A 24779-nucleotide genomic window follows, 5' to 3' on the forward strand; every position below is an offset into this window, starting at 1 on the left:
TGCTTGTTTGTTTTTCCGTGTGTGTGTGTGTGTGTGTGTGTGTGTGTGTGTGTGTGTGTGTGTGTGTTTCAACTTATTTGCTTTGGTTTTTGTTTTTCCTTGTCTGCTCATGGCATTCATTAGCAGGTTGTTTGTTTGTTTGTTTTTGTTTTTTTTTTCAGGGAAGGACAGCCATGACCTACCCTAAGTTATAACATCCCTTTCATACACTTTTTCATGTATTATTAAGCTGTGTTAAGCTATAGAAAGTTCTTTGTTGTCTATATATCCATCTGGGGCAAGCTGCTGTGGAGTGGGAGGAAGAGGTGTGGACCCTGAATAAAGTTTTATATAAAATTATAACAGGTACCGTTCAGCATGGCCATTGAATACAGCCATTTGATAAACTTCAAAAGAAATGTTCCACTCTAAATTTTTCAATCAGAGCATGAAGGCCTCCTAATTGACAAACTATATATACACCTAAAAATAGAGGAGTTAAATTTAACTCATTTCTAATAGAAACACCTTTCATAGCCAATATTATTGTTATAATAACAGTTATTACAAAAGTAATGACAAAGGTAAATGTTACAAATAAGAATTTTTCTATGCCCCTTATTAACACATAGTAAAAATCACTACAATAAAATACTTGATTTTAACTTTACTTAGATTTCATTATTATTCTAGTCAAAACATATGCAGAATACCTTAAGATTATATATAAATATTCATAACTGAATATGTCGTGTCGAATTATTCCATTATATTACCATCCTTCAATATCCATACCAACTTCATTTCATTGCAAGTCCTCTTTAGGTGCCCAAATCACAAATATTCAAGTTTCATGTAAATACATTGGCATACATTACTTACAACCTAAGTAAATCCACTCATATACTTTATATCATAGTTTCTAGTTTAGTAGGCAAGTGCTCTGCCATTGAACCACATCTGCAACCCTCATCTCTACTTTATAATTTAATACAATATGAATGCTATGTAAATAATTGTTATATTGTATTCCATAAGGAATAAAAACAAGGGAATAAAGATCACATGTACAGGACAGATACAGGCGGTAGTGCTGGTGTTTTGTGTTATTGGTTTTCTTCCTCTCTTCCTCCTTTTTTCTTTTCCTCTTCTTTTCTAATCCACAGTGTATTGAATCTGCAGCTATGAAACCCACAGATATGGAGGGCCACCTGGGCTGTTCTCAAATTCATAAAATTGGTTTGGGTCTTATCTTTTCCATTGTTTATAATATTGTACCTGAAATATTTTTCTGGAACTCAATCTTTGATAAATGAAAATGAGTTAAATATATCTGGAAAACATAATGGACTTTTGCTAACTTGTGATAGCCAAGATAAATGAAAACCTTTTCTCCTAGACCTCAGGAGCTTGCCCATTAAGCATACTTATCTGGCTGTCCATGTTATAAGCCCTAAATTACTGAGTTTGTGCTCTCTCTGCAGGTCCAGTCCAGGTGCAGCAGCAAGGAGAACATTCTAAGAGCCAGTAAGTAGTCATGATTTCAGGTAGGCTTCCAAGATACATAAATTGTGCCTCAGCTGAATACAGAGATAAAGAATGGCATTTTAATGAAAAAATAACAATAAGCAATGATGAAAATTTATATAAAAATATGTATTTTATAAAGTTCCCCATCTGAATTTTTTCTTAATATCAATATAAATAAATGTTTCCTTGAATCTAAATTTTTAAAGCTGAATGGAATTTGATGCATTCAAATTAAGATGATTGCCTCTGTGACACTAAGGTGAGGGCCTGCCCCTTTTAATAATCTCATTAACAAAAATATTTAAAAGCAGACTACATGAAAATAATCCTAATATAAATTCGTGAAAGCAGAAGACAGAGAGACTGAGAAACAAAAAAGCCTGCAAAGCATGCATGATTATAGTCCTAGCACTTGAGGATAAAGCAAGAAGGCCCTAAGATGCCAGTCTGTGATGCATGCTATGACCATGTCTCAAAAAGGGCTTGAAGATAGTTGGGTAATAATTTATAAATATGAATTTGAAAAGCTTTTTATTTTCACATACAAAATGTTACAGAACATTGTTCCCTGGTCCAAGAATGAGAAATCTTTACTACTTTCTTTTAGTTGGACTACAACAATATTCAGTAGAAAGTCCCTGAGCTTTGTATGTTTGTTGTTTGTTTTATAAAAATTAAACTATAAGGCCAGGCGGTAGGTGGTGGACACTTTTAATCCCAACATTCAGGAAACAGAATCGGGTGAATTTCTGTGAGAGCTCCAGGCCACCCTTGTCTAGAGAGTATGTTCCAGGACAGCCAAGGCTACATGGGGAAAAAAACTGTCTCAAAAGAAACAAAAATAAAAACAAAACAAAGAAAAGAAAGAAACTATAAATAGGTTTTGTTATTCTACTATGCTTAAAGTGAAATTCTATTGAACAATTTCCCATTAAAGCTGTGGTGTCATCCAGAGAAAAATGCTGTATAGATGACACTTGTATTTTCCTTTTTGTCTCTTAATAATTTAATGACATCATCATCCAGTCTTCCTCCTAATAATTTTCAGTAGATGTACAGGGAAAGCACACACGCTAATGGGAATTTTGGTAAATAAGATGGCTTATATTCCAGTAGAATGTAATAAGTATTATTTAACAATCCAAGTGTACCTGGAGGGCTGAAAAGATACCTCAGTGGGTAAGAGGTCTTAGTGTGTAATCCTGAAGACTGAATTCAGATATTCAACAACATGTTAATCAAAGAAGAGAAAAGAGTGACCCAGACTAGCTAGGAAGGGTCAAGGAGTGATGACAAGCACTACGCTATTAAAGCAAGACACCACAAACTGTCACTGGCCTCTTTGCACACAATGGATGTACACACCACCACACACATATATACCACCCCACATACACAAAGTCACAGTTGTTCACAGGATATGAGAGTACTAGAAAAACTGAAGCAGAAAAATTAAGAGTTAAAAATCATCCTAGGGTATAGAATTTGACAGAAGGGGGTAGGAGATATTTGAGAACTTCAGATAAATTAGTGTGTGTGTGTGTGTGTGTGTGGGTGTGTGTGTGTGGGTGTGTGTGTGTAAACATTTTCTATCTTTCTGTTATTAAACTACTTACTTTGCTCTAAATCCTTGAGTATTTGTTTGATTGTGATCTTTAGAGAATACTATTCAAAGGTAAATAAATTTAGGACTGAATTGTAGCTTAATGGTATAATGTTCCCCTAGTACTCATGAGGACCTGAGTTCAATCTCCAGCACTGTACAATAAATGAATAAATTCAAGCAGACATGTGTAGATTTCATAGCTTCATAACTCTCCATAATATTTGACTTTGAGAGAGACTTTTATGTTGTGAGATTAAAAGGCTTATAAACATTAAGACCTAATTTTGAGAAACCTCTGGGTCAGGCGTGATAATTAACTGTTCACTAAAATAAAGCAAGATAGATAGATTACATTTTACAATGAAAAGTGCATAATTTCTACAAAATTTTAGTTCTTAAATTATAGGTCATTGGGAATAATTATTATGCTTAGAAACAAAAAGGTTGCTTTTTGAGGACAAATTTGCTTGAACTTTATTTCCCTATCTACCAGAGACTTTTATGTTACTTAATAAACAGTTTGGATAGACATCATAGTACCCAGTATTCTTTATTGTTCTTTGGATAAAATAGTTATTTAGATGGGCTTTTCAGCTCTTTAGGTCCATATGGAGCCCAACCAACATCATAACTACATGAATTTGTGATTTCTGTAAGTTTATGTTCTTTCATGTTAATACCGTGCTGATAACTCCTAACAGTACCCATGACCTCACCAAGGTTGTGCATACTCTTCTTTCCCACTTTTTTCATTATGCATTGTTGGGGGAGTTTTATGTGTGTTGTCTGTGTATGAACATAAATGCCCATGGCACAGGTGTGTATGCCAAAAGACAATTCACAGAAGTCAGTACCTTGTTCCATTATGTCAGACCAAAGATCAGGCTCAGGTCATCATTCTTGGCCCCAATACTTTTACCCATGAGCCATCTTGATGACCTGTTTCTCTGAACATAACTACAATATTCCCATTCCTTATTTAGACAGTTCTTATCACCCTAATCTTATTTACCATGTAGTATCATATTGCAGTCATATAGAAGCTATTAATGGCTACTCATTCTCTCAGTACTCAACACTGCCTCTATTCGTTTTATATCTTTCTCCTTCCATGTACCGCCTACCATTGTGTAAGCATCTACTGTTTGTTAGGATTCAGTGACTCCTCTGAGTTTCTCTAGTGGGTAACTAATCCTTCTTGAATACCCCTCATTAATCATAAATCAAGAAAATGTTTCCATAGGTTTGCCTACATCCCGATCTGATGGCGTTTTTTCAATATTCTCAGATGACTCTAGCTTGCGTCAAACTTGACATAATCTGACACAGCAGCATTCTTAATCCATTTGTTATGCTATAGTAAAATGCCTATTAGAACACGGATACATAGGACAGTCTCACTCTCTGCTCTATGGATTACTGAGAGAGCTAACAAGCCTCCTGTTGTGACCCTCCTGTCCCCTCCTCTGGCCACCCTCTATCCCACTCACATATAACACATAGCACTACTTAAGCCTGCTGTATCATGGTATAGGATCTACTCTCTCCCCTAGAAAGCACTAAAAGTAGACATTGAACTCTGTCGACAAGCCTGAAGCCTCTTTTACTGGGACTCCTATCCCACTATGCCAACTTATCTGTCTTAGGTGTCAATAAAACTCCTGAAAGACAACTTGCCTCAGAACCTCTCTCCAACCAAACCTCCTCCCACCTTTCTTCCTAAAAATCCAACAACCATATACTGTATAATTTATAAAAAGGAATAATTTATTTATTGCATTTTGAGAAATGGAAAATTCCAAGATGAAATTGTGGGTAGATTTGGTATCTAGTGAGTATCTAGTCTCTTCCTATAAACCATTATGAACACTACTTTTGCTGTAACCTCATGTAGCAGAGCTCACCTCACACACTTAGCATTAATTCTGTATATCTTGAGTTTGATCACTCAATGGCCTATTTACCTCCCAAAATGCCCACTTTGTTATTACCAGTACATTGGTGATTAAATTTTAATGTGGATCGTAGAAGATACAGAGACATTCAAATGAAACAAATAATGATGAATAAATCTTGATAAAAGTCTTACAACAGTCATTTGATGTTGGTCAGTGGTATTAAATAGCCAATGATACAAATTATATCCACATTTCTCCTGGTATACCTTTTCCATTTCTGGAGTAAATCAGTGGCATTCTGTGACAACTGTGAACTGCTCTTAAAGAAAATAGTGTATTAGGATAAGGTAATTTTAGTGAGTGCTGCCTATCTGGTATTTACTATAGCCTCCTTAATACCTTCTTTTGTTGGGTACCTTTTGTAATAATGTCCATTTCATTCAGGAGCAACAGAGCACTCAAACTGCTCTTGATTGGATGATTTTTTTGCATATATGTAAAATTCGAAAACTTATTTCTAAAGCATTCTAAGATCATGGGCTAATCCCAAAGCATAATGTCAATGCATTTATTAAATTAAATTAAATGGCTGGCCTTACTGACAAACTGTAGTGCACTCAGTAACTGTTGCTATCTGGATAGATTTTGCCTTTGACAAAGCATCCTATTTTAGGGGTACAATATGTGGTACTTAATAATGGACCCAGAGTAGAAGAGTTAACTTTAATTCACAGCTATGTTTATGTTTGGTAAACAGGAAGGAGACTTAATTTACAGTTACAGATAGCATATAAGTTGTGTTTGGTAATCAGGAAAAACTTAATTTACAAATGTTACAACCACCAGAGTTGACCACTCAGACATAGTTTATAGTCAATTGAGAGTCTTTATTTCAGCTATCTGGGACCACACCAAAGTGTTTTGGGGGAAATAAGTATGGCCCCAAGTGTCCAGAAGATGGGGTTTTTAAAGGCAAAAACATTTTCCTGGCATCTCCCTAGGTAGCTGCAGGGGGAATTCACAGAAGTAAGCAGTTTGAAGTTAGCCTGTTTAACAGAAGCTAAGTTAGCTGGAGCGAGCTCCATACAAACAGGTAGTTTATCAAAGGTAAGAGAAGTTAGCTAGGACATCCTGACCTTCGGTTCCTAGAATATAGGTAGTTAATTTTTCATGGGATTGTCTATCAAGGAGATTAAATTCTAATTAAACCTGAAATGGACTCAGCAAGAAAACAAAATTGAGGAACTGTTGTACTATCTTGTTTTGGTGGAGGTGGTGGTGGTGGTGGTGGTGGTGGTGGTGGTGGTGGTGGTGGTGGTGGTGGTGGTGGTTTTTACAGTCCAGTCATTTCCCCCTTTCTGATCTACTCTCCCAGAGTTCCTCATCCCATTTCTCCCCCCACCTGTCTCCAAAGGATGCTACCCCCAAGCCTCCACCACCAGGCTTCCCTACTCCCTGGGGCCTCAAGTCTCTCAAGGGCTAGGCACATCTCCCACTGAGGCCAGACTAGGCAGTCCTCTGCTGTATATATGTTAAGGGCCTCAGACCAGTTCTTGTACACTGCCTGGTTGGTGGCTCAGTGCCTGAGAGATCTCAGGGGTTGGGTTAGTTGAGACTGCTGGTCTTCTCTTATTGGGTCTCCCTACTCCTCAGCTTCTTCCAGCCTTTCCCTAATTCAACCACAGGGTTCCATGTTCAGTCCAATGGTTGGGTGTATGTATCTGCTTCTGTCTTAGTCGTTGGGCCTCTCAGAGGGCAGCCATGCTAGGCTCCTGTCTGCAAGCTCACCACAGCATCAGTAAGTGTCAGGCCTCGGAGCCTCCCCTTCAGATGGATCCCAAGTGTCCTTCTTTATCTTTTTTGATGGCTTTTGGTTGAAAGTTGATTTTATTCAATATTAAAATGATTACTCCAGCTTGTTTCTTGGGACCATTTGCTTGGAAAGTTGTTTTCCAGCCTTTTACTCTGAGGTAGTGTCTCTTTTGTCTCTGAGGTGTGTTTCCTGTATGTAGCAAAATGCTGGGTCCTCTTTACCTATCCAGTCTGTTAGTCTATGTCTTTTTATTGGGGGAATGTAGTCCATTGATGTTGAGAGATATTAAGGAATAGTGATTGTCGCTTCCTGTTATTTTCATTGTTAGAGGTGGAATTATGTTTGTGTGTCTCTCTTTGGTTTTGTTTCAAGGAGATTACTTTCTTGCTTTTTCTATGGAGTAGTTTCCCTCCTTATGTTGGAGTTTTCCATCTATTATCCTTTGTAAGGCTATATTTGTAGAAAGGTATTGTGTAAATTTGGTTTTGTCATGGAATATCTTGGTTTCTCCATCTATGTTAATTGAGAGTTTTGCAGGATACAGAAACCTGGGCTGGCATTTGTGTTCTCTTAGGGTCTGTATGACATCTGTCCAGGATCTTCTGGCTTTCATAGTTTCTGGCGAAAAGTCTGGTGTGATTCTGATAGGTCTGCCTTTATATGTTACTTGACCTTTTCCCCTTACTGCTTTTAATATTCTTTCTTTGTTTTGTGCATTTGGTATTTTATTATATGACGGGAGGAATTTCTCTCCTGGTCCAATCTATTTGGAGTTCTGTAGGCTTCTCGTATGTTTATGGGCATCTCTTTCTTTAGGTTAGGGAAGTTTTCTTCTATAATTTTGTCGAAGATTTTTCTGGCCCTTTAAGTTGGGAATCATCACGCTCTTCTATAACTATAATCCTTAGGTTTGATCTTCTCATCGTGTCCTGGATTTCCCAGATGTTTTGGGTTAGGAGTTTTTTGTGTTTTCTATGGTACCTTCTGCCCCTGAGATTCTCTCTTCTATCTCTTGTATTCTGTTGGTGATGCTTGCATCTATGACTCCTGACCTCTTCCCTAGGTTTTCTATCTCCAGGGTTGTCTCCCTTTGTGCTTTCTTTATTGTTTCTATTTCCATTTTTAAATCCTGGACAGTTTTGTTTAATTCCTTTACCTGTTTGTTTGTGTTTTCCTGTAATTCTTTCAGGGATTTTTGTGTTTCCTCTTTAAGGGCTTCTGCTTGTTTCCTTGTGTTTTTCTCTATTTCTTTAAGGGAGTTATTTATGTCCTTCTTAAAGTCCATTATCATCATTTAAAATGTGATTTTAAATCTAGATCTTGCTTTTCTGGTGTGTTTAGATATCCACTATTTGCTTTGGTGGGAGAACTGGCCTCTTATGATGCCATGTAGTCTTGGTTTCTGTTGCTTAGCTTCCTGTGCTTGCCTCTCGCCATCAGGTTGTCTCCAGTATTAGCTTGTCTTGCTGTTTCTGACAGTGACTTGACCCTACTGTAGGCCTCTGTGTCAGCACTGCTGTACAACTGTTTTCCTGTCTTCTTTCAGCCACTTCTGGGGACAGACTGCTCTGCTCTAATGTATGTAGGTGCTCCTGGAGACTGTCTTTCAGCTCTCAGCTCAACAGGAATCAGAAGGGTCCTGTCCCTGACTGCTTCTAGGCCCCTGAGCCCAGGGGGCACAGATGGCACTAGGCAATTCCCTCTAGGGTCAGGAATGTGGGCAAAGGGTAATATCCTCTGATTTCTCAGGAGTGTCTGCACTTCTGAGGGGCCAGCTCACTCCCCCATAGGATTTAGGAGCAGGGTACTGTGAGATGGGATCAGTTTTAATCTATTTATTTTTACACTCCAGATTTTATTCCCCTCCCGGTCCAACCTCCAACCGCTCCACATCTCGTACCTCCTCTGCCTGCCCCATGTCTCCTCTAAACTCCTAGGGTCCTCCAGTCTCTCCAGGGTTAGGCACATCTTTGACTGAACCCAAACCCAGTAGTCCTCTGCTATATATTTGTTGGGGGGTCCTCCTATCAACTGGTATATGCTTCCTGGTTGGTGATCCAGTGTCTGAGAGATCTCCGGGATCTAGGTTAATTGAGACTGCTGGCCCTCCTACAGTGCCACCCTCTTCCTTCTTCTAGCTTTTCCCTAATTCAACCACAGGGGTCAGAAGCTTCTCTTCTGTCCATTGGTTGGGTACACGTATCTGCATCTGACTCTTTCAGCTGCTTATTGTGTCTTTTGGAGGGCAGTCATGATAGGTCCCTTTTTGTGAGCACACCATACCCTCAGTTATGGTGTCATGCCTTGGGGCCTCTTCTTGAGCTGGAGTCCCCCTTTGGGCCTGTCATTGGTCCGTCTTTTCCTCGGGTTCTTCTCCATTTCCATCCTTGCAGTTCTTTCAGACAGGAACAATTATGGATCAGAGTTTTGGCTGTGAGATAGCAACCCCATCCCTCACATGGTACCCTATCTTTCTGCTGGAGGTGGCTCTACAAATTTCCTGTCCCCATTTTAGAGCATTTCATCTAGGGTTCTCCCCTTTTAGTCCTGAAATTCTCTCATCTCTTAGGTCTCTAGTACATCTGGAAGGTCCTCCCAACCTCCTACCTCCCAAGGCTACCTGTTTCTATTCTTTCTGCTGGCCTTCAGGACCTTAGTCCTTTTCTCCCACCCAATACCAGATCATGTTCCCCTCTTCTACCACCCCAACTCTGTCCTCTTTTCCTCCCAGGTCCCTCCCTTCCCCCTCATAGTTGCTCTCTTCTCCTCCCAAGTGACACTGAGGCATCCTCACTTGGGCCCTTCAGCTTGTTGACCGTTTTTGAGTTCTGTGGACTCTATCTTGGGTATTCTGTACTTTTTTTTTTCTAATAACCACTTATAGAACACACCATGCATGTCCTTTTGGATCCGAGTTACCTCATCAGGATGTTATTTTCTAGTTCCATCCATTTGCCTGCAAAACTCAGGATGTCCTCATTCTTAATAGCTGAGTAGTATTCCATCGTGTAAATGAACCACATTTTATTCTTCTGTCCATTCTTCTGTTGTGAGACATCTGGGTTGTTTCCAGTTTGTGGCGATCACAAATAAGGTTACTAGGAACATGGAACACATACTCCTGAGGCATTGTGGGGCATGTTTTGGGTATATTCCCCAGAGTGATATTTCTGAATCTTTAGGTAGATCTACTTCCAATTTTCTGAGGAACCTTCAAATTGACTTCCAGTGTGGTTGTACCAGTGTGCAATCCCATTAGCAAACGGAGGAGTGTTCCTCTTTCTCCACATCCTCACCAACATGCATTGTTACCTCAAGTTTTGATCTTAGCCATTCTGACTGATGTAAGGTAGAATCTCAGGAATGTTTTAATTTGCATTTCCCTGAACACAAAGGACTTTGAACATTCCTCAGCCATTCAACATTCCTCTGTTGTGTCTTTGTTATATGTTGGGGCATCATTTGGGTATATGCCCAAGAGAGGTATAGCTGGGTCCTCAGGCAGTTCAATGTCCAATTTTCTGAGGAACCTCCAGACTGATTTCCAGAATGGTTGTACCAGTCTGCAATCCCACCAACAATGGAGGAGTGTTCCTCTTTCTCCGCATCCTCGCCAGCATCTGCTGTCACCTGAGTTTTTGATCTTAGCCATTCTCACTGGTGTGAGGTGAAATCTCAGGGTTGTTTTGATTTGCATTTCCCTTATGACTAAAGGTGTTGAACATTTCTTTAGGTGTTTCTCAGCCATTCGGCATTCCTCAGCTGTGAATTCTTTGTTTAACTCTGAACCCCATTTTTAATACGGTTATTGTCTCCCTGCAGTCTAACTTCTTGAGTTCTTTGTATATTTTGGATATAAGGCCTCTATATGTTGTAGGATTGGTAAAGATCTTTTCCCAATCTGTTGGTTGCCGTTTTGTCCTAATAACAGTGTCCTTTGCCTTACAGAAGCTTTGTAGTTTTATGAGATCCCATTTGTCGATTCTTGATCTTAGAGCATAAGCCATTGGTGTTTTGTTCAGGAAATTTTCTCCAGTGCCCATGTGTTCAAGATGCTTCCCTACTTTTTCTTGTATTAGTTTGAGTGTATCTGGTTTGATGTGGAGGTCCTTGATCCACTTGGACTTAAGCTTTGTACAGGGTGATAAGCATGGATCGATCTGCATTCTTCTACATGTTGACCTCCAGTTGAACCAGCACCATTTGCTGAAAATGCTATCTTTTTTCCATTTGATGGTTTGGCTCCTTTGTCAAAAATCAAGTGACCATAGGTGTGTGGGTTCATTTCTGGGTCCTCAATTCTATTTCACTGGTCTATCTGCCCGTTTCTGTACCAATACCATGCAGTTTTTATCACTATTGCTCTGGAATACTGCTTGAGTTCAGGGATGCTGATTCCCCCAGAAGTCCTTTTATTGTTGAGGATAGTTTTAGCTATCCTGGGTTTTTTGTTATTCCAGATGAATTTGCAAATTGTTCTGTCTAACTCTCTGAAGAAGTAGATTGGTATTTTGATGGGGATTGCATTGAATCTGTAGATCGCTTTTGGTAAAATGGCCATTTTTACTATATTAGTCCTGCCAATCCATGAGCATGGGAGATCTTGGCAGCCTTATTTATAATAGCCAGAAGCTGGAAAGAACCCAGATGCCCTTCAACAGAGAAATGGATACAGAAAATGTGGTACATCTACACAATGAAATATTACTCAGCTATCAAAAACAATGACTTTGTGAAATTCATAGGCAAATGGATGGAAGTGGAAAATATCATCCTGAGTGAGGTAACCCAATCACAGAAAAACACACATGGTATGTACTCATTGATAAGTGACTATTAGCCCAAATGATCGAATTACCCTAGATGCCCAGAACAGGTAAAACTCAAGAAGGATGACCAAAATGCGAATTCTTCACTCCTTCTTTAAAAGGGGAACAAGAATACCATTGGCAGGAAATAGGGAGGCAAAGTTTAGAACAGAGGCAGAAGGAACACCCATTCAGAGCCTGCCCCACATGTGGCCCATACATCTACAGCCACCAAACTATGGTAAGATGGATGAAGCAAAGGATTGCAGACCAACAGGAACTAGATGTAGATCTCTTCTGAGAGACACAGCCAGAATACAGCAAATACCTATGTGAATGCCAGCAGCAAACCACTGAACTGAGAATGGGACCACCATTGAAGAAATCAGGGAAAGGACTAGAAGAGCTTGAAGGGGCTTGAGACCCCATATGTACAACAATGCCAACCAACCAGAGCTTCCAGGGACTAAGCCACTACCCAAAGACTATACATAGACTGACCCTGGACTCTAACCTCATAGGTAGCAATGAATAGCCTAGTAAGAGCACCAGTGGAAGGGGAAGCCCTTGGTCCTGCCAAGACTGAACCCCCAGTGAATGTGATTGTTGGGGGGAGGGCAGTAATGGGGGTAGGATGGGGAGGGGAACACCCATAGAGAAGAGGAGGGGGATGCGTTAGGGGGATGTGGCCCACAAACCGGGAAAGAGAATAACAATGGAAATGTAAATAAGAGATACACAATGTTATAAAGATGGGGAAAAAAAAGATTCCTCTGTTGTGAATTTTCAGTTTAGTTCTATACCCCAGTTTTTGATTGGGTTGTTTTTTGGTGGTTAGCTTCTTGTGTTCTTTATATATTTTGGATATTAGCCTCCTACCTGATGTGTGGTTAGTGAAGATTTTTTTCCTAATCTGTAGGTTGCCAATTTGTTCTATTGAGTATGCCCTTTGCCTTACAGAAGCGTTCCAATTTCACAAGGTCCCATTTATCAGTTCTTGATCTTAGAGTGTGAGCCATTGCAACTCTATTCAGGAAATTTCCCCCTATGCCAGTGAGTTCATGGCTCTTTCCCACTTTAACTTACAAAATTACTCAGCAGTCATTGTTTTCTTTTTTTTTATATTTTTTTATTAACTTGAGTATTTCTTATATACATTTCAAGTGTTATTCCCTTTCCCGGTATCCGGGCAAACATCCCCCTCCCCCCTCCCCTTCCTTATGGGTGTTCCCCTCCCAACCCTCCCCCCATTGCCGCCCTCCCCCCACCAGTCTAGTTCACTGGGGGTTCAGTCTTAGCAGGACCCAGGGCTTCCCCTTCCACTGGTGCTCTTACTAGGATATGCATTGCTACCTATGAGGTCAGAGTCCAGGGTCAGTCCATGTATAGTCTTTGGGTAGGGGCTTAGTCCCTGGAAGCTCTGGTTGCTTGGCATTGTTGTACATATGGAGTCTCGAGACCCTTCAAGCTCTTCCAGTTCTTTCTCTGATTCCTTCAACGGGGGTCCTATTCTCAGTTCAGTGGTTTGCTGCTGGCATTCGCCTCTGTATTTGCTGTATTCTGGCTGTGTCTCTTAGGAGCGATCTACATCCGGCTCCTGTTGGTCTGCACTTCTTTGCTTCATCCATCTTGTCTAATTGGGTGGCTATATATGTATGGGCCACATGTGGGGCAGACTCTGAATGGGTGTTCCTTCAGTCTCTGTTTTAATCTTTGCCTCTCTCTTCCCTGCCAAGGGTATTCTTGTTCCCCTTTTAAAGAAGGAGTGAAGCATTCACATTTTGATCATCCGTCTTGAGTTTCATTTGCTCTAGGCATCTAGGGTAATTCAAGCATTTGGGCTAATAGCCACTTATCAATGAGTGCATACCATGTATGTCTTTCTGTGATTGGGTTAGCTCACTCAGGATGATGTTTTCCAGTTCCAACCATTTGCCTACGAATTTCATAAAGTCGTTTTTGATAGCTGAGTAATATTCCATTGTGTAGATGTACCACATTTTCTGTATCCATTCCTCTGTTGAAGAGCATCTGGGTTCTTTCCAGCTTCTGGCTATTATAAATAAGGCTGCAATGAACATAGTGGAGCACGTGTCTTTTTTATATGTTGGGGCATCTTTTGGGTATATGCCCAAGAGAGGTATAGCTGGATCCTCAGGCAGTTCAATGTCCAATTTTCTGAGGATTCTCCAGACTGATTTCCAGAATGGTTGTACCAGTTTGCAATCCCACCAACAATGGAGGAGTGTTCCTCTTCCTCCACATCCTCGCCAGCATCTGTTGTCCCCTGAGTTTTTGATCTTAGCCATTCTCACTGGTGTGAGGTGAAATCTCAGGGTTGTTTTGATTTGCATTTCCCTTATGACTAAAGATGTTGAACATTTCTTTAGGTGTTTCTCAGCCATTCCGCATTCCTCAGCTGTGAATCCTTTGTTTAGCTCTGAACCCCATTTTTTAATAGGGTTATTTGTTTCCCTGCGGTCTAACTTCTTGAGTTCTTTGTATATTTTGGATAGAAGGCCTCTATCTGTTGTAGGATTGGTAAAGATCTTTTCCCAATCTGTTGGTTGCCGTTTTGTCCTAACCACCGTGTCCTTTGCCTTACAGAAGCTTTGTAGTTTTATGAGATCCCATTTGTCGATTCTTGATCTTAGAGCGTAAGCCATTGGTGTTTTGTTTAGGAAATTTTTTCCAGTGCCCATGTGTTCCAGATGCTTCCCTAGTTTTTCTTCTATTAGTTTGAGTGTGTCTGGTTTGATGTGGAGGTCCTTGATCCACTTGGACTTAAGCTTTGTACAGGGTGATAAGCATGGATCGATCTGCATTCTTCTACATGTTGACCTCCAGTTGAACCAGCACCATTTGCTGAAAATGCTATCTTTTTTCCATTTGATGGTTTTGGCTCCTTTGTCAAAAATCAAGTGACCATAGGTGTGTGGGTTCATTTCTGGGTCTTCAATTCTATTCCATTGGTCTATCTGTCTGTCTCTGTACCAATACCATGCAGTTTTTATCACTATTGCTCTGTAATACTGCTTGAGTTCAGGGATAGTGATTCCCCCTGAAGTCCTTTTATTGTTGAGGATAGCTTTAGCTATCCTGGGTTTTTTGTTATTCCAGATGAATTTGCAAATTGTTCTGTCTAACTCTTTGAAGAATTGGATTGGTATTTTGATGGGGATTGCATTGAATCTGTAGATTGCTTTTGGTAAAATGGCCATTTTTACTATATTAATCCTGCCAATCCATGAGCATGGGAGATCTTTCCATCTTCTGAGGTCTTCTTCAATTTCCTTCTTCAGTGTCTTGTAGTTCTTATTGTACAGATCTTTTACTTGCTTGGTTAAAGTCACACCGAGGTACTTTATATTATTTGGGTCTATTATCAAGGGTGTCGTTTCCCTAATTTCTTTCTCGGCTTGTTTCTCTTTTGTGTAGAGGAAGGCTACTGATTTATTTGAGTTAATTTTATACCCAGCCACTTTGCTGAAGTTGTTTATCAGCTTTAGTAGTTCTCTGGTGGAACTTTTGGGATCACTTAAATACACTATCATATCATCTGCAAACAGTGATATTTTGACTTCTTCTTTTCCGATCTGTATCCCCTTGACCTCCTTTTGTTGTCTGATTGCTCTGGCTAGAACTTCAAGAACTATATTGAATAAGTAGGGAGAGAGTGGGCAGCCTTGTCTATCCCTGATTTTAGTGGGATTGTTTCGAGTTTCTCTCCATTTAGTTTAATGTTAGCAACTGGTTTGCTGTATATGGCTTTTACTATGTTCAGGTATGGGCCTTGAATTCCTATTCTCTCCAGGACTTTTATCATGAAGGGGTGTTGAATTTTGTCAAATGCTTTCTCAGCGTCTAATGAAATGATCATGTGGTTTTGTTCTTTCAGTTTGTTTATATAATGGATCACGTTGATGGTTTTCCGTATATTAAACCATCCCTGCATGCCTGGGATGAAGCCTACTTGGTCATGGTGGATGATTGTTTTGATGTGCTCTTGGATTCGGTTTGCCAGAATTTTGTTGAGTATTTTTGCATCGATATTCATAAGGGAAATTGGTCTGAAGTTCTCTTTCTTTGTTGTGTCTTTGTGTGGTTTAGGTATAAGAGTAATTGTGGCTTCGTAGAAGGTATTCGGTAGTGCAGTCATTGCTTTCTAGTTTAAAAATGTTTTCATCACCTAAAAGGGTAACTAATATCCTTTAAGCAGTTTCTTTTCACTGTTCTCCCTGCCATCAGCCCCAAAAAGTCTCCATATCTCTAGGAATTTCAGTCTCTCTTCTGAATATTTTATACATTTTAAATCATGTTCATGGTATTTTCTGTCTGGATTCTTTTATATTATCATATTTTCTGTAATAATATGTTTCATTATGATAACTTGCACTTGTATACGTAACTTAATTATATTCATCGCCATTACACTCTCTTATCCCTTCTCACTTTCACTGATCTTTTTTTTTTTCAAACTAATCTGTCTTCTATATGTCTTTTGCAGGGTGGGTCAGCCATTAAATTAATTAGGTTTTTTTTTTTTAGTAGAGCATCAATGAGGGGTCATTTCCAGAAATATGGGCAACTTACCAGTGGCCATACCACCAAAGAAAATGACTTTTCCTCCTGAGCAACCATTAACTGCTAATAGAGCTTCTGAGTGTTATAGAGCTTTCTAAGACCCCACTGTCACAACGTGTTGATGAGGCCAATTTTGTGTAATTCTTGTATAAATAATCATAAGTGTTGTGGGTTCATGAGTACAATGGCTATATCATTGATACTTTGACCAGCTGGGATCTCTGCAGTAACTGCCACCATCTGTGAAAGGAAGCCTGTCTATTAAAGCTGACAGCAACACTAATCTTCGGGGACGGGGGAGTTCCTCCCTAAGACTTCAAAGGCATAGGCTTTTAACCAGGTCTGCAGTACCAGGCATGAATTTTCACCTATGGCGCAGGCTTCATATCTAATCAGAAAGTTTGGTTGCCTCCTTAACAGACATGTTACTGTAGCACAAGTGGATATGTTTTGACTTCCACTTTAACATACATGCAGTAGTGTGAAGGTTGCACAACTAAGTAAGACTGTTGATCACTTTTCTCTACCACCTGTACTGTATAGTATCTCCAGCACTGTGGAAGACAGTAAGCAGAGACAAAACTTCCAGCTCAATTCTAGCTTGATTTCTCCATGTCCTATAACCAAATCTTGTGGTGTCTTCATCAATCAAATCTTACCATCCAGTGCTAGAAAGCAATCAAAACAGTGGCAATAGCCTATGTTGTTTTGTAGGCCTGAAGACTTCCTTGACCAATAACTGAATAAGATTGTTAATAGTCCAGGGGTTGGGGATTTAGCTCAGTGGTAGAGTGCTTGCCTAGGAAGCGCAAGGCCCTGGGTTCGGTCCCCAGCTCCGGGGAAAGAAAAAAAAAAAAAAAAAGATTGTTAATAGTCCAAGCCTGGTACTGGGATTTTTTTATTTAGTAACCTATGGCTTTTGTGAGCTGAAGACACCCACACAGAGTGGGTACTTTTGTTTAAACTCATTTTTATTGGTTGGGGGAGTGGGTTTTTTTATTTGGTTTGGTTGGTTTGGTTTGGTTTGGTTTGGTTTGGTTTTTGTTGTTACTGTTGTTAAGTTAGCTTGCAAATGCCAGATCTCTTCATGGTTTTATTATACATTATTGGTTATGACTGATTCTCACTACACCTACTCCTCTTCCCCATCTTCACTGAAGCCTTTCCTTCTGCATTATTTTCCATTTCACTTTTATATCACCTGTGTGTTCTACTGTCCTAACGCCCAAAAGACTTCTTCTCTCATGGGCCTTTTCCTACTTTCCTGTGTTCTACATAGTCATGCTCATACAAAAACACACATACATAAAATTTTGTGCTAGAATCTACATATGAATGAAAATGTGGTTTTTTCCTTTTAAGTCAAGTCTCAAATTTTCCTTATTTTCATTTTAAGTTTCTTCAATGCTCATATATAATACGTAAAAATACATATATTCAATGTTATAATATTGCAGTTTATACTATTTCTTTTAGTTATTGGACAATTGATAAATATTTGATTTGCTTCCAATTTAGGGCTATTTTAAAATGATGGTGTGCAAAAGATACTTATTTTTAGCATGTACCTAGTGACTGACTGGTACACCTGTCCTTATGCTAATACTACACTGTTTAGATTCTGTCACTTGGCAATATGCTGCAGAATTAAAAAGTGGGATTCTTTAAATTTGTTGGTATATATGGGCACTTGAATGTTGGTGGATGTGCAGGTTCATATATGCTTGTGGGAGGGAGCAAGTGTAAATATGTCTGTGCTTATGAGGAGACCAAAAGTTGGAGTCTCTGGTATTATTCCTTCAGGACTGTACATTTTTTTTTTTTTTGGAGACAGTTTCTCACTGTCATTAGAACTCACCAAGTAGGTAAGGCTACCTGATAGTGAGTCCCAGAAATCTACCTATCTATGCCTCTTTAGCACTAGGAATGCAAAGAACATATCACCAGGCCTAGCTTTTTCTATAGATTCTGGAAAATCAAATTTAGGTCATCATATTGTAGCACCAGTGCTTTACCAACTGAGTCACCTGTCTGTCATTTTTCAGAATACATTCGTTATATAAATGTATTATAATATAAATATATATTTGTTTAAATTATGATGTTACCTAAAATAATATAAATATAAACTCATATTTAATAAGTATGTCAATACATTAAATACATATTGCCTATTGAGGTCTTTGCCATTCCCACGTGTATTTGAGTATTATTTCATTACTAGTGAAGAGGGAAAGGGTTTTTGTTTTGTTTTGTTTTGTTTTTTATTATTAACTTGAGTATTTCTTATATACATTTCGAGTGTTATTCCCTTTCCCGGTTTCGGGCAAACATCCCCCTCCCCCCTCACCTTTCTTATCGCTGTTCCCCTCCCCATCCTCCCCCCATTGCCGCCCTCCCCCCACCAGTCTAGTTCACTGGGGGTTCAGTCTTAGCAGGACCCAGGGCTTCCCCTTCCACTGGTGCTCTTACTAGGATATTCATTGCTACCTATGAGGTCAGAGTCCAGGGTCAGTCCATGTATAGTCTTTAGGTAGTGGCTTAGTCCCTGGAAGCTCTGGTTGCTTGGCATTGTTTTTCATAAGGGGTCTCGAGCCCCTTCAAGCTCTTCCAGTTCTTTCTCTGATTCCTTCAACGGGGGTCCTATTCTCAGTTCAGTGGTTTGCTGCTGGCATTCGCCTCTGTATTTGCTGTATTCTGGCTTGTCTCTCAGGAGGGAAAGGGTTTTAGCAGTGAAGGTATAAACTCACTATTGCTGTGGGTAATCATGCCATCTAAACAAAATTAAGTCTTCTGTTTGATCTTAACATAAGTTTCCCTATACATCTCAGGCATTTTTACATTTCATGATGTGTAGTAGGCTACAACAGATAGGTAGCAAACAAAGCTTCATTTCTTAACCCCGGCATTATTTGCTTTTGATCACACAAACATGCTTAACATTCTGTCCTTGGGAGCAAAAACACCATACCTATGTTAAGTGAGTCTAGAATGATTTCTCTCCTCAATTTTGAGACATTCTTTCCAGCTATCTCTCCACTTAATTCCCTCAGTTAGGGTCCAACAGTAGGTCATCACATAGGCAACAACAGGGTATCAGAGTGTATTTTTCTTTCTGAGATGGAGTTCTGACTCAGTACTCTGCCCAAGCTGACATCCAACACACGGATTTGGAAATAACAGCTTAAACTTGTTAAGATAGACAGTTTGATGTTTTCTAATGACCTGCTTTAAAGTTCAGAGATTATTTTCGAGTGTTGAAGATTGTGCTCTGTAGCAAAGCATTCAGTCCTGGCTTGAACCCAGCACCACTACCAAGACAAAGAAAGTAATTAACTAAAAACTGCATCTTACTTTTATTAACATGTTTTTATTTAGTGTGTAATAAGTATGTAATGTCAAAGGCCAGCTTCCATACCACAGGGTAAGAGAAGGCAGAGAGTGTGGCTGCAGGTAGGTGATTGAGGTTGGAACTCATAATAGCCAACAGGGGTCAGCACTAGTAGGACTGATGGGACTCGATTCAATAACAACTAACAGGGGCCTATGGCAGCCACTGATTAGAGAAAAGACCGAGGAAAAATCAAACATACACACACCTATACACAGAGTATGAAGGAAAGCAGGCTCTAACAACTCCACTTTTTTCTTATCCTTTTTATACTACCTAACACAGTTTTCTATGTAAGAAGAATATTACTTCATAGCTACAAATTATATCCACAAAACATTCTTCAAAAACAGGTTAAAATCATTACACAAAAGGAAATTACAACAAGATTATTGATTATATATTTCTCTTTTGAAACTCATACCTGACTAAACATTTCCTATCTATATTTCTTTCCATAAGTTCAAGGTACAAAGTAATAATTCTCTTTTCATTGATTAACAAAGTTTAAGCAAGCCAGTCTACAGTAGCAAGCTTTTCCTGTTTAGCTGATGACAGTTTGTATTTACCAAGAAACAGATCATCATCTATTTTATGTCCTTTTTTTTTGTCATCTTGTTCAGTTAAATTGGCTAATCATCTGTTTCTGCTCTTATATTCATAATAGAATTATGTACTCTTTATTCGTGACTTTTCTTTTCGTGGTACATACCAAAAGCCCCTTACCATATCCCTAGATCACAAGAAACTCATTCCCAACCTAGAATGAATGTTTTCTTTGATCATGACTTTGTGCCAAGCCTATTTTTCTTGCTACTACAATTCTGTGCATGTAACGCATGAATGCTCACTGTACTCCTTTCCCTATCTTTTGCAGCTCTTACTATACTATAAGGAAAGGGCACACTCTATTCTTGATTCTAACATTAAACTTTCTATTAACTCTCTTAGCTTCCCAAAATTACTTAAATCAAACTAACTTCCTAAAACTACTTAAAATCATTAATTCATCTAAACAGTATTATCTCAAGAATATTCATATTCATTATGTTCTGCAGGATACTTGCCCAACAGAGTGGGCTACCACCCAGGAACTAATCACACCAGGCTATAGACAGCGAGGGTCTCCCAGTGTCCACTCACACCAAGCCAGATAAATGAGGAATATGGCAATGATAAACATGAGAAGGCACATTAGTACCAAGGAACAGCCTCATCTTGGAGAGGGGATCCTGAAGAAGGGGTGTTTGGGACAGCAGAAGAAATGACTTAAAGTCAACAATGGGGTGCAAGCTGACAGCTATGTGTTCTGACAAGTCTATGAGTCCCCCTCATACAATTTATATTGCATCCCTATATTTTGCACAGTTGAGAAATTATACATTCTTTTTATTATTTTATTTATTTACATTTCAAATGTTGTCCTTCTTACCAGTCTCCCCTCCATAAACTGCACCCCCGCCCCAGCCTTGAACTCATGTTTTTAGATGACTCTCCAAACAGAATTCTAGACATCTCAACTCTTGCAGTCCAAACCCAGTCTTTTATTTACATAATCAATCCAATCATTACCCTAGGTTCCCTTTTCATTATCCCAGGAATTTTGATATCCCAGCATTTTATTACCTTAGCCCCTTGATTCTTAGAAAAGACTCAAGAACATTTTTTAACATAGCAAATGAATTCAGAAATTGGCCTGCCTTTGTAAGCACAGACAATAAGCTAGCTGGCTGGGATCCAGCTCTGAGATCACATAAATTGGCTCTGTCCCATACTGATCTTGAACTCAGAAATGTGCCTGCTTTGTTATCTTTCTAACAAGCTGACTCATTAGTGCAGCTGCCTTTGTTTTTTAGGTCTGTGAATCCCTCATACAATTTATATTGCACCCTTATATTTTGTGTAGTGAGAAATTATACATACTTTTTATTATTATTATTTTATTTACACTTCAAATGTTGTCCCCTTCCCAGTTTCCCCTCCATAACCCCCCTCTCACCAACCTTGAACTCATGTTTTCAGAGTTCTTTTCCACAGTCTTAAGTGCTGTACCTAAGCTCACATAGCATTTACCATTTTGCTGAGGAATATTGGACACATATTTGCATCCTAGACTCCTGCTGCTTCTAATTATCATAGAGTCATTAACCTTGGCAGGGAGAACATTTCCCAAAGGAGGAACATAAAGTAAATTGTGTACATTATTATACAAACAAGCCCACACTCACAGCAATCATCAACACTTGTGGAGGCCTGAGACCTGCTGGCTCTGTTCCAGGGGCAGGAACCTTGTCATGCTGTCCTTTCCACAGCCATGCAGGGCTTGGCACATCAGTAAAAGGAAGCAATCCTGGGATGAAGTCCCTGGGGTTGTGCCTCTCCAGTAGACCCATCCCATCCAAGCAAGATGGTGGGCCATTTCCAGGAAGCTTACTTTGCCTACCTCAGCTCTTCCTACACAGCATCCACTAACACCATCATGCATGGTATGATACTCAAATACATAGCAACAATATGCATAAGGTCACCATTTCAAAGATCTGCTTGTTGGTGCTCTTTGTTAAATTTTACACTAATTTATATTTTTCAGTTCAGAATTCAAGCTTAGTTTTTAGTTTGTTTGGTTTTGTTTTGTTGTTTGTGGTTTTGTTTTTGTTTTTTCAAGAAAGAGTTTTTCTGTGGAACTGTGTCCTACCACAGCCAGGCATGCTTAGGTTTTTGTTCTTGTTTTCTGTGATGTTCATTTTTTATTACACTTCTCATTTTGTGTATGTATTGTTTTTCAGATTTCATTGTCTCTATGTGTTACTCACATGCTTCCAGTTTTGGAAATTGATTACTAGAATATTACTAAGTTAGTAGTAGTTTTCTTTGATTTTTGTTTATTTTCCCTTGGACATAAAGAATAGCCATGTCTTTATAGACTTTACCGACTGGTTTTGGAGAGAAAAGACTGTGTGGTGTGTATGAGGTTGCAAGCTGCATAGAGAATAGAAACTCCAGCTCCAGTAACAGCATTTTACATCAGTGGAGATGAGCATCAGCAAAGATTCCATGAGTATTCCCCAGCCAAGCTGTGGTTTTTTCTACAGCAGTGGGGAAAGTTGTTGGAGTAATTGATTGATCATAAAGACTACTGATCATCCTGCTCTCTTCTCTCTCTTAGAGGATGCCACAGCCTGGCTGGGGGTGTTCCTTCTGATTGGCATGACAGGCTCATTGGAATGTTCCTGGTAGCAGTGGCACAATGTCTGATCCACATTGACCATGAAGTAACTGTAAAGCGCAGCTCTGGAACATGTGGAAAGACCTCAGTTTTTGAGTATAGGCTAGAGCAAGAACCAGTGCCTAGTGCACATGTGCCCCAGTAGAAATATTGGTAATGTTGTGGGGAGAACCATTGCTTTGGGGGCCACCTGGGAGGTGTGGAATACAACAAAGGCACACACAGATCTGTAGAGCTCTTAAACAGCTGAACATTTCTGCTGCAGCAATGGCTCTGCTGCCCTAGGCACTAGTGCTCAAGGAACAGCTTCAGAGCAGAGTATGAATGGGATTGGACAGGAGGGACTTTACACACCAGAGTCAGCACTACAAACATCTTCTTGAAGGAGCAGCTCTCTTATCAGATCCTCCATAGCAGTGATGGTTGTTGATGAAACCGGCCAGGATCTTCTACAAAGCAAGTCACTAGGAAACATCACACCCTCTGTGTGACTGATACCCATAAATCTCACTCGTGTTTGTTCCTAGTCATCTAAGATGTCTCAGCAATGCAAACTGCCATAGTAATCCTTTCTATACAGTGATTTTCCCTTTTACTCCACTGTTTGGCTATGGGTTATTAAATGAATCATTGGGCCTTCCTAGAACAACTTATGTTCATGAGTGACTGTCTGGGTGCTTTGCTGTGAGGAGTCGAAGACATTACTGCTATTTTTCTTTAATAACTCATCCACAAAGTTTATGAAATTAATAATAAAATTATTTGCAACTTTTAACTTCCTCAGAATTTTCTGTAATATGAAGTTATATTGAAATGCAAATATGAATTACCAATGCAAAAATATCCTTAGACTGTAATTTACCTGCCACCAAATTGAAAGCTATTATCCTTCATTCAACTAGATACAAAGTTCTATGCTAATTGATGGAAATTTCTGTTTGTGATTCTTAAACAAAATGTAAAGTAAAACAAATGTAAAAGTATCAACAACAACAACAAAAAAAGTAGAAGCCCCAGCTATATGTGTAGCAGAGGATGGCCTTGTCAAGCATCAGTGGGAAAGGTCTTGCCCCAGTGTAGGGGAATGTCAGGGTGGGGAGGTAGGGAGGAGGGGGTGGATGGGTGAGGGAGCACCCTCATAGAAGCAGGGGGAGTGGGGATGGGATAGTGGGTTTCTGGAGGGGAAACCGGGAAGGGGGCTAACATTTAAAATGTAAATTTAGGGTTGGGGATTTAGCTCAGTGGTAGAGCCCTTGCCTAGCAAGCACAAGGCCCTGGATTCGGTCCCCAGCTCCGAGAAAAAGGAAAAAAAAAAAGACCTAAAATGTAAATTTTAAAAAATTCAATAAAAAATGTAAAATAAGAAAAGTAGAAGCTTTGAGTTTTAGATATGTAAACTCCAAGCTGACTGTCTCTTTTTAGTGAACTCAGAGAGATTACTGCTTCACTGGGGAGGACTCAGAATAGCATAGGGAACTGTAGGACTCAACATTGCCTTCCTCTTAAAGAGTTTTTTTTTGTTTTGTTTTGGTTTTTGGTTTTTTTTGGGGGGGGGTTGTTTGTTTGTTTGTTTGTTTGTTTTTGCCAAATTGCTTTGCCAAGATAAAATGTGTCTCTGCTTTATAATATGATTGTTTTAGGGGCTTGGAGAGGTGGCTCAGTGGTTAAGAGCACTGACTACTCTCCCAGAGGTCCTGAGTTCAATTCCCAGCAACCATGTGGTGGCTCACAACCATCTGTAATGGGATCTGATGCCCTCTTCTGGTGTGTCTGAAGACAGCTGCAGTGTAGTCATATGAAATAAATATTTTTTTAAAAAAAATATGATTGTTTTAAGAGGATCTCACTGTGTAACCCAATCTTGCCTTGGCCTCTTAGTCCTCCTGCCTCAGCCCATAATTGCTAGGATTCAAGGATTACATTGCCAAACAATAATATGCTTTT

At 39.5% G+C, this 24779-nt stretch overlaps 1 protein-coding gene across 24 annotated transcripts in view; it reads left to right on the top strand.

The window, feature by feature from the left end:
- Nucleotides 1-24779, top strand: part of Gphn (gephyrin) — a 529275-nt gene that overhangs the window by 350136 nt on the left and 154360 nt on the right. For all 24 annotated transcript variants that reach the window (XM_039112910.2, XM_039112897.2, NM_022865.4 and 21 more), the window contains one exon: nt 1464-1506. In XM_039112910.2, coding sequence (XP_038968838.1) covers nt 1464-1506 — 43 coding nt within the window. The remainder of the gene's footprint in view (nt 1-1463; nt 1507-24779) is intronic.

Source organism: Rattus norvegicus, chromosome 6 (assembly GCF_036323735.1).
Source record: "Rattus norvegicus strain BN/NHsdMcwi chromosome 6, GRCr8, whole genome shotgun sequence".
NCBI classification, from domain to species: Eukaryota; Metazoa; Chordata; class Mammalia; order Rodentia; family Muridae; genus Rattus; species Rattus norvegicus.